Source organism: Dama dama, chromosome 25, assembly GCF_033118175.1.
Source record: "Dama dama isolate Ldn47 chromosome 25, ASM3311817v1, whole genome shotgun sequence".
NCBI lineage: Eukaryota > Metazoa > Chordata > Mammalia > Artiodactyla > Cervidae > Dama > Dama dama.
The window spans coordinates 18,671,228-18,682,544 of NC_083705.1; the positions used below are offsets into that span (position 1 = coordinate 18,671,228).

Below are 11,317 nucleotides of genomic sequence, written 5' to 3' on the forward strand. Positions count from 1 at the left end.
ACCCACAAAGGTTCATGTGATTGCTACTCTGACTGTGAAGCAGCTGGTAGTGGGCAGATGCCAACCAAGTATAGGACAGCAATACATACCTTCCTCTCAAAAACATACCCAGGAGGGTCTGAGGGGCTTGTTTCAAATCTGTAAATAGACTTTCCCACTATTTCCACTACCTTTACAACAAACCTTACCAGGATTCAATATCTCCTTGAAATCATCTTTTTGGAATTCTGGTAAAACTGGATTAATCCACTCTTGTACGTGAATACCATGCTCCTTTGCTAGTATTTTTATAGTCGTTGTTTTTCCACATCCAGGAGGTCCTGTTATTAATAAAATAGATCCACCCTAAAACCAAATATAAACATCAATAAAAAAAATCAAAATCATTGGAATGTTAGAATATTGTTTTAATATTCTTCTTAAATATTATCTCTAGAAATATTTAGTCATAAAAGCAGACTTAATTGCACAATGTTAGCTGGAATAAACCAGCTATAAATAAAAGGATCTTATTTCCTGAACTTCTAAGCACAGCTTCTGATAATTTCTTTCTTTTTTTGGGGAGCAGGGGGGGCCCTTCCTTTTTTCTTAATATCTTTATTAAAAGAATTTTAAATTAGAGGACAATTGCTTGACAATATTCTGTTGGTCTCTGCCATATAGTAACATCAATCAGCCACAGGTACACATATGCCGCCTCCCTGTTGCACCTCCCTCCCACCTCCCAGCACACTCTCTTTCTAGGTTAAAATTCCGTGGACGGAGGAGCCTGGTAGGCTGCAGTCCATGGGGTCGCAAAGAGTCGGACACGGCTGAGCGACTTCAGCGTCAGTGTCAGAGGCTGTCTGGATTTGAATTCCTCGTGCCACACAGCAAATTTCCACTGGCTATCTAATTCTACATATGGTACTGTTTCTATTTCAATGCTGTTCTCTGAATTAAGCCCACATTCTTACTCCCCTGCTGTGCTCACAAGTCTGTTCTGTTTGCATCTCCACTGCTGTCCCGCAGGTAGGTTCATCAGTACCATCTTTCTAGATTCTATAAATATGCATTAACATATGATATTTTTCTCTGACTTACTTCACTGTGTGTAATAGGCTCTAGCTCATTCACCTCATTAGAACAGGAATGATTTAAACACATCTGTTTTTATGGCTGAGTAATAGTCCACTATGTATAGGTACCGCAGTTTCTTTGTCCATTCATCTGTCAATGGCCATCTGGGCTGCTTCCATGTCATAGCTATTGTAAATAGCACTGTGATGAACACCGGGGTACATGTGTCTTTTTCAATTATGGTTTTCTCAGGGTAAATGCCTAGTAGTGGGATTGTTGGGTCAAATGGTAGTTTTATGGTACCATATGACCATAAAACCATATGGCCATATGGTAGAGTTGGACACGACTGAGCAACTGAACAATGGTAGTTTTATTCCTAATTTTGTAAGCAATCTCCATACTGTCCTAAATAGTGACTGTATCCTCAATTCTTACACTATGTTCCTTCCAAGGACTATTCAGCAGCCAAATTAAAACAACTTCAGCTAGATTAAAGAGGTTATGTCTGATACGAGTATTTTTAGAGGTTACCTGAACTCAGAAAACTCAATCTTAATATCAAGCTCTCTTTGGGTTATATAGTTCAATATTATACAAGTATAATATCCTTATGGAATGACCTCAGTTTGGATATCAGATTTTTTAAGAAATGTATACTAAGAAATGTATTTACCAGAGACAGGACCCTAGAGACAGACTAAAGGTTATGGGTCCCAGTAACATTCCCTTACACACTGAAAAAAAGTTTAAAAGTTTAAAACTGAAAAATTATCAAGGGAAGATATCCTACATGTACCAGTGGGCTGTGATCCTTGCTTGCCCATTTACCTTTATTAACTATGGTAAATAAGGGCATGTGTACTTGGACCCAGAGAAGAGCCAGTTACCCAGTTACACTATTCATTTCATTTAATTCTTTTTTTTTTTTTGCCATGCCATGCAGCTTACTGAATTTTAGTTTCCCCACCAGTGACTGAACCTGGACACTGGCAGTGAAAACACTAAGTCTGAACTTAGTGGACCACCAGGGGATTCCCCTGTTCCACTTTTTAAAATGGAAGACCTAAAAAAAAAATAAAATGGAAGACCTTATGAGTTATAGTTCTACAGGCCATGAGTTTAATGTTAATGATCTAATAATACATATTAAATAAGGTATCTTGAGGACTTCCCTGGCGGTCGAGTGGATAACACTCTGTGTATCCCGCACGCAAAAAAATAATAAATAAAAATTTCCAGTGGTCATGTATGGATGTAAGAGTTGGATTATAAAGAAAGCTGAACGCTGAAGAATTGATGCTTTTGAACTGTGGTTTTAGAGAAGACTCTTGAGAGTCTCTTGGATTGCAAGGAGATCCAACCAGTCCATCCTAAAGGAAATCAGTCCTGGGTGTTCATTGGAAGGACTGATGCTGAAGCTGAAACTCCAATACTTTGGCCACCTCATGCGAAGAGTTGACTCACTGGAAAAGACCCTGATGCTGGGAGGGATTGGGGGCAGGAGGAGAAGGGGACAACAGAGGATGAGATGGCTGGATGCCATCACCAACTCGATGGACATGGGTTTGGGTAGACTCCAGGTGTTGGTGATGGACAGGGAGGCCTGGCGTGCCGCGGTTCATGGGGTTGCAAAGAGTCAGACATGGCTGAGTGACTGAACTGAACTGAAATAAATAAATAAGGTATCTTTACACAGAAACATATAAAACAAGGTTATGTACTAATGGGGAAGTGATGAAAATGTGACCAGAGCAACATTAGGTTTTTCATTTTCTTTTAACATTAGGTTTTGAAGGAACCAATCTTACATTTCCCATAGGAACAATGGTTCAGGACTTGCTAATTCTTTGCTTGCAGTGACTTTAACAGAACATAACTAATGCAATTAATGAGAACTGATTACTTCTAAGGAAACTACTTCTTTTCAAAAGAAGAGAAAGCTCAAACAGAGGCAGCCCTGCACTCTTATGGAACAAAGTTGCATATGTTTTCTGACACGTGATACAGCCACACACCAGGTTTTGCTTCTACCAACAGAATTGCGAGCTAGTCTCCTATCAGAACACTAAATACTTTTATAATACCCCCAATGCCTACATTGTAATAATTTACTCTATTTTGAAGAAAAGAAGTCAGTCTCCAAAATTAAACTCAGTGAATAAACAATTTTTTATCTTTTCCATAGAGAAATCTAGAAATTATCCAGAATTTTTAAAATAAAAATGTCTTAGAATTACTGACATTGAAAGTTTTGTATAATAAAGAGTACATGGTTGGTTAAATTACAACTTCTTAGAGGGAAGAAGCTTTTCAAACTGTAGAGGAAATACTTTCGCTAATACCTATAACATGCACACATACCTAAGTCATCCCACTGGTAAAACAATAACACTTGTGTTAACACTTGAGTAAGTTTAAGACACAATAATGCTTATACTAAAAAAAAAAATTACTGATAAGTGATAAAACACAGTGTTCACTGAAAAATAAAGACTATTTAGTTGAGATGACCAAACAACACAATGAGAAAAAGCTTTCTGAGAAAGTGCCCAAGAATTGGTACTCAGAAAAACAAGAGATTTCTACGAGCCAGCAGAGGAATACCAATGCTGAAAATGAAGGTTCATTTTGAGTACATTATCTTAACTCTACACCAAAGGTTAGATCAACAAACCAGACAGAAAGAATCTTGATTCAAAAAAGGACCTGTTTACCACTGGAGGTAATTAAAATACCAAACTCTTCATCTCAAAGTAATTTATCCTGTCTTTCCAGTTGGAAATGTATTTAGAGGTATTAATAACTAAGCAAACCCAGTTAGTGATGAGGAAATCTATTTTTATATAAAAATGCCAGCTAACAATTATAGAAATAACAATAACAGAAGTAGAAAATTCACCATTTCACAATCTTAACAAAATTACTAATCAGACAAGGACTGAAAATGGACACTAAATCTCTTAGGTGAAAGACTGTCAGAAAATCCTATATGTTGCCAAAGCATCTTCCAATAGATCATGTGCCAAATTCAAGAGGAAGCTACAAGGAAGAGCTTTGACTATCACCTCCTTAATCTACTGATCAAATTTAACCTCAAACAGCAGGATAACAAGACCCTGGTCTCTTCAATAAGTCAATGTCGTGGAGAGAAAAAGAAGGTGAAGGGAACTGTTCTAGATTTTAAAGCCCTAAGAGATATAATAATCACATGTAATGGATGGTTCTTGATCATGCACTGGTTGTAACAAACCAGATATAAAAGACAGTTTGAGGACAACTGGAAAAATGTGAATATGAATGGATCACTAGATCTTATCAGGGAATTAAATGTCAAATGTTTACATTTTATGTTAAAATACTCATGGGGGGAAATGATGGCTATATTACAGGTTTGTGAATACTCATTTACTATTCTATTTTTCTTTATGTTTGCAGAATCTCAAAATTTTTAAAGTTTAAAAAGAAAGAGAGAAAGAATATTCTAGCTTGGGGGCCAAGGGCAATTATGGAATTAGGAAGTGAAAAAAAAAAAAAAACCATTTTACAGGGTAAAATGCTGCTGCTGCTAAGTCACTTCAGTCGTGTCCGACTCTGTGCGACCCCATAGACGGCAGCCCACCAGGCTATGCCGTCCCTGGGATTCTCCAAGCAAGAACACTGGAGTGGGTTGCCATTTCCTTCTCCAATGCATGAAAGTGAAAAGTGAAAGTGAAGTCGCTCAGTCGTGTTCAACTCTGAGACCCCATGGACTGCAGCCTACCAGGCTACTCTGCCCATGGGATTTTCCAAGCAAGAGTACTGGAGAGGGCTGCCACTGCCTTCTCAACAGGGTAAAATGATGATTATTTTAGGTTATATTTAGTAAAAAACTAGTATGTAATTTGCCTACTTGCTTCAGAGTGAGATAATCTGATATGCTAAATATATTAGCACCCAAATGGTTTACTATGCTTTATACATAAGAGGGAAAAAGAGATAAAAGTAAAGTAGAAAACTCAAAGTCTCCTGAGTCTTTTAATGAGGCAGAAGTAGTAAGGTCAGACAGTTTTCTACCACAGGTGAAATGGACTCATGAGTACAAAGTCAACACGAAAGTTTTTAACTTCCTACAACCAACTAAAAGGCAGAGACACATCCGAGGTCAAATATTTCTAAACATTTCTTGGGGCTTCCTGGTGGCTCAGTGGTAAAGAATCCACCTGCCAATGCAGGAGACACAGATTTGATCCCTGGGTCGGGAAGATCCCATATGCTTCAGAGCAACTAAGGCCCAAGCACCACTATGACTGAGCTTGTGCTCCATCTACAGCCCAGGAGCCACAACTACTGAGGTCTGAAGCCCACCCACCCTTTACACAGCCTGTACTCTGCAACAAAGAGCAGGCACTGCAATAGAAGCCCTCTCACCACAACTAGACAGCAGCCCCTCGTGCTGCAACTAGAGAAACGCCCACACAGCAACAGAGACTCAGCATGGCCAAAAAAAAAAATTAATAAAGAAGCAAAAATAAATAAATAAAAACTGCTTTAAAAAAAAAAATTTCTTATTTAGTTACCTGTTTTGGCTGCCTTTCTAAGACTTCAGCTTTTAACCAGGTTTCAACTTCTTCAATTTTCTTTTTATGCACAGCAAGTTCATGCTAAAATTTTCAAGTTTAAAATAAAAACACTTTAACTCAAAAATTTTTGATATATCGCACAGATTATTCTACACATTTTTAATGAAAAAACTAGCAAATGAGTAACATGATATAATAAAAAGGTCTTTTTGATTATACTTCTTTATATTGATATGGAAGAATTATATTGTTAAACTGACCACAACATATGAATATTTGAAGCACATCTGAAATTACCAAATATTTTAAAATTCTGAAATATATTTTGGTAAGGTAATAAATAGGGAGGGGCTTTACATTTAGCAAAAGATTAAATGGATCAAGTCAATGTTATGGGTTGATTAAGTTAAATTAAATCAAAGGGTTAAATTAAATCAAAGACAAATAACCAATGATATATCTTCAGAATAACTGTTGGGAAAATTCAAGACTGGAAATATAAAAAAACATAGAAGTTATTATTTTTTTCTAATTCATTTAGGCAAAAAGGTTTCAATGTATAATAACTGAAAATGCACATCCCTCTCTTTCCTGAAACTAAATTATGAAGACTTCTTTGTATGCTAATTATTACCTGAGTTTCTGGTTTGTATTTATCCACCCATGGTTCATTTTCTGACAGATATTCTTTTGAATTTTCTAGACCATAGATCTGTTTACAGGAAGATAGGTTTCCTCCTTTGCTAGCTGGAAGTCTGCTACTTTCTACTGTGGAAGGCACCTTTTTTCTTCTAAGACTTGAGTTATTCACACTTAATGATGTGGCAGTAATAGTAGAAATGCTTGTAGTCTCTGAAAAACCATCAAATGATGGGTCTACCCAGTTTGTTACCTGAAAAAAAGAAACCATATAAATAAACACTTATATTTTTTTGCATCTATTACCTATGTAACTATTCTATTAAAAACATTCTTGTATTAGCAACACTGACAATAAATCTCACAAATTAGTTCTTTAAATAAAACTGACTCTATGTACTAGTTATTTTTCTACTTTACAGAGAGTATAAATGCATGCTTATCTACTTGACCATGGCAATGATGAATGCCATATAAATGAATACAAAGTACAAACAATTATTTTTATAAATAATCATCTTTCCAGGGTAAAGATTGGTGGCTTCCCTGGTAGCTCAGACAGTAAAGAATCTGCCTGCAATGCAGGAGACCCAGGTTCAATCCCTGGGTTGGAAGACCCCTGGAGAAGGAAATGGCAATCCACTCCAGTATTTTTGCCTGGAGAATCCCATGGACAGAGGAGCCCGGTGGCTAGAGTCCATGGGGTTGCAAAGAGTTGGATATGACTGAGTGACTTTTACTTTCAGGGTAAAGATGAGGCTGATTCTTTTAAAACTCATTTGTAGCCTTGAAACACAAATATTAAAATCACCTATCAAAAAAGAAGTAAAACAGAATAAAGAAAAAGGCAGGATTTTAACCATGTAGAGCAGTAAGGAAAGTAACACTTCTGCCTTGACCAGATTAATATATTCACAAACTAAGAACCATTTCATACACTAAAATAATCCCTATCAGCCTTAAGATTTGTGAGGATAAGGTCTAAGAATACTGATGCTATGAATAATCTGTATTTATGACTTGATTATATTTTTCTTCAGCTCATGAAGCAACCCGGAGAAGGCAATGGCAAGCCACTCCAGTACTCTTGCCTAGAAAATCCCATGGACGGAGGAGCCTGGTAGGCTGTAGTCCATGGGGTTGCTACGAGTCGGACATGACTGAGCAATTTCACTATCACGCACTGGAGAAGGAAATGGCAACCCACTCCAGTGTTCTTGCCTGGAGAATCCCAGGGACGGGGGGAGCCTGGTGGGCTGCCGTCTATGGGGTCGCACAGAGTCAGACACGACTGAAGTGACTTAGCAGCAGCAGCAGCAGCAGCATGAAGCAACTAGTATGTTTCTGAAAGGGAAGCAGGCTTTCCAGAGAGGATGATCTGTCAGATTTGTTCAGGAGAAAGAGTACTAGGTTAATAGAACAGGAAAATCAGTGAGTTCTACTTCACAGTCCTCTGGTCTATAAAAACTCCTGACCTTTCTATATTTCCCTCCATCATTTCCTTTTCTTTAAAATCCTTTGTAATGATACACAGAGAAAAATGAAAAAACAAAATATTTAACCTAAAAATATTAAGGAGTATTAAAAATACTTAATTTTTAATTATTAAAAATATTTAATAATTTTAATTTTAAAAGTGAACTTTTTCTTAACATTCCAATAGTATAAATCTAGAAAAATCTAGTTCAGTGCCTGACTTTTGGAATTCCCTGCCTGGCTAACAAGGGGGAACCAAGATATATTTTCCTTGAAGAATGCTCAGCCACAGTTGTGAACCATTTACTACACAATGCTTCTTGTCGCAAGGAAAGAAAAAAAAACACGGAGGTTGGCACTGCAAGTAGGCTCAGGAGAAGGAAGTTAGGGCTTACAGGTATCTTATGAATGCAAAATCACACTTCACTCCTCTTATAAAGGCAGAGGTTAGCATCATGATCAGCAGAGAATAAAGGAAGGAAGACCTCCAAGCAAAAAAATTTCAGTCATAGCTACCCCTCTCATTTCCTCCTCTTTAAAAGACTGTCACTGGTACTACAATTTTGGCCCCTTTCCTTTATAAAAATAGAGTACATGAAAATATGAGTAGTAGTAAAACTCTTAATAGCAATTCCGATCTAGCAACTTCAATATGCATGTTCTCATACATTTTAAAGTTTTATTTCTTACATAAATGTGAATTTAACTTCCCTAAAAAAAAAAAAAAGAAGAAGATAAGAGAAACAGCAAAGTTAAATAATTTACTTACAGTCAGAGGAAAATCAGATTCACCACTAGGAAAATGGATAACTTCCAGTACACTGTCTGACACTTATCCCACCCACCCAATAACTTTACTGAGAACTGGTATATTGAACCACATAATTTCTAAGAGGTGGGGGTTTTCAAGTTATAATACCGCATACAACATATTTCTTTCTCTTTGATTGCTCTTTCATTCCCAATGTTCATCACAGCACTGTTTACAATAGCTAGGAAATGGAAGCAACCTAGATGTCCATTGGCAGATGAGTGGTTAAGCAAGCTGTGGTACATACACACAATGGGATACTACTCAGCTATTATAAAGAATACATTTCAATCAGTTCTAATGAGGTGGATGAAACTAGAGCCTATTACAGAGTGAAGTAAGTCAGAAAGAAAAACACCAATACAGTATATTAATGCATATATATGGAATTTAGAAAGACGGTAACGATGACCCTATATGCAAGAGGGCAAAAGAGACACAGATATAAAGAACAGACTTTTAGACTCTGTGGGAGAAGGCGAGGGTGGGATGATCTGAGAAATCAGCATTGAAACATGTATATTACCATATGTGAAACAGATGACCAGTACAAGTTCAATGTATGAAACAGGGCACCCAAAGCTGGTGCACTGGGACAACCCCGGGGGATGGGATGGGGAGGGAGGTGGGAGGGAGGTTAAGGATGGGGGACACACATACATCCATGGCAGATTCATGTCAATGTATGGCAAAAACCACCATGATACTGTAAAGTAATTAGCCTCCAATTAAAATAAATAAATACATTAAAAAAAATTAAGGTTGTGTTTTCAGTGCACACAGTTGTTTCACAATTTAGTATTAGAGTCTTTAGATCACTAATTATAATAAATACTGGGCACCGTTACTTTGACTCTAGTAGCAAGTCATTAGGAACATATTCAAAAATTTGTAACTCCTTTTGGGCAACTATCACATGGCCATTTTATTTTCTATTTTTTTTCACATGGCCATTTTAGTGTATCATACCTTTGTAGAAGATACCTTTGGTCTAAAAAAAGTTTTTGACATTATAAACTTCAATAGTTCCCATCCGTAGTATACAACCTGTAGTACATTAAAGTATAATTCACCTGGGGGAAGAAAAGAAAAAAAAAAAATCTCAAATTCAGAAAATTGTAAAACAGAAGTACAGTGATATATATTGATAAAATCAACAACATAATAAAGGCTCAAGAACTAGTGAAAGAGAATACAGTAAATATACAGGCAGTAAGAAATCAAAATGCTAAAGTGAATTTTATTTTTAATGACTATAACTGTCAATTATCTACAAAGATACATTTTTCATATGAACTCAGTAATGTTATTAGATAACACAGAAAAACCAGACATTTGTGTACCTCTGTTTTGTTAAGAAAAATTGAACAATTCTCTTTGTGCAGTTTTTATACTGAAAATTAAAATTAAAATTTTCCACACTTCAGGGCTTCCCTAGTAGTCCAGTGGTTAAGAACAGTGCCCTGCAATGGAAGGGACATCAGTTCCATTCCTGGTCTGGAAAGATCCCCACACACCAGAGCAACCAAGCCCCTGCACGGCAACTACGGAGCTCACACACTCTAAAGGCAGGGAGTACCCAACAAGAAGCCCACACACTGCCACCAGAGCGTAGCTCCTGCTCACCCCAACTAGAGAAAGCCTGCATGCAGCAAGGAAGACCCAGGGCAGCCAAAAATAAATAAATCAATTTTCCCCCCACACTTTAAATTTCAAAAATTTCCCCAAAATTTCACATAACCAAAAAGCAGCCTACAATGAATTCACACTTATCACTGACTTTAGACAAAGACTTTATATTTTACTGTAAAGTTTTTCTATATTTGAACACGTCAAACGTTTGTTCTTATTTGAACACGTCATCAAGACATTTTTTTGGCAACACTCTTCTGAATGTCATAGTTCTTCAATGTTTATATAAACTGGCGAAAACTCAGCAATTTTAAGTTTGCCAGAAGGAAAGTTTTTTAAAGTCTAAAAACCTGTAAACTGAGCTTTATAGTTTGGAGACACACATAATTTATGTGTAAACACTTCCACACACTAGAAAGCAAATCACACAGACTCACATATTTTTCACGACCGGGAACGTCTCTGCTTTCCAGTTTCAAAGAGGTACATAAGTGGAAAAAGCACCTCTTTGAGTGAACATGGTTGGCAGGTCGAAATAAGAAAGGCTGTAGTTCTGGTCAGAATTCTAGCTGCTCTTTGAAAACAAGGCTGACAGTTACCTCCTTTAAAAAGTAGGCAACTGTCCTTGAGGATACCAGGTTCCTGAAATGAGATGTCAGCGGTAGAAAAGACCTTGAAGAGTCTTTCTAGCACACCCACCACCCCCCTACACACTGCACTGGAGATAACTAAGCTGAAATATTTGTCCAAGGTCAGGCTGCTAGTCAGGCGAGAGCCGAGATGAACTCCCGAGCCTCTGCTCCAGGCCAGAGCTCAGCACCCCCACCCTCTCACCCCCAGATGGGATGGGCAGTTCAGGAGGAGCCACGAGAGGCCGGGAGGCGTGAAGGCAGACATGGATTCGCGTCTCGAGGACATATATACACCACAGTCGCAGCAACAACAGCCTTACTTTCGGGTAGCTGCATCCCCTCGTGGGCGGAGGGGAGCGGTGGAGCCCAGGCTCTGCTCCAGGTGGAAGGGAAGCCACCCGGCCCTGCCCGAGCTCAGCGCGGAAGCCTCTCAGAGGCCCCGCCCCCCGGGGACCTTCCAGATCAGTCGGCGCTTCCGCGACCCAGTCCGGAGGGCGGGGCCGCCA

General features: G+C 38.1%; 1 protein-coding gene across 3 annotated transcripts in view; it reads right to left on the reverse strand.

Annotated features, from left to right (window-relative positions):
- Positions 1–11,266, reverse strand: part of RAD17 (RAD17 checkpoint clamp loader component) — a 34,807-nt gene extending 23,541 nt beyond the window's left edge. For 2 of the 3 annotated variants that reach the window (XM_061129613.1, XM_061129615.1), the window contains exons 1-5: positions 11,132–11,264; positions 9,517–9,620; positions 6,256–6,513; positions 5,619–5,702; positions 189–345 (exon numbers count right to left, since the gene is read on the reverse strand). In XM_061129613.1, the coding sequence (XP_060985596.1) occupies positions 189–345; positions 5,619–5,702; positions 6,256–6,513; positions 9,517–9,620; positions 11,132–11,147 (619 nt within the window). In that variant the 5' untranslated portion in view covers positions 11,148–11,264. Of the gene's footprint in view, positions 1–188; positions 346–5,618; positions 5,703–6,255; positions 6,514–9,516; positions 9,621–10,616; positions 10,822–11,131 lie in introns of all 3 variants that reach the window. The other variant, XM_061129614.1, reaches the window with a different exon arrangement.
- Positions 11,267–11,317: the final 51 nt, after the last annotated feature.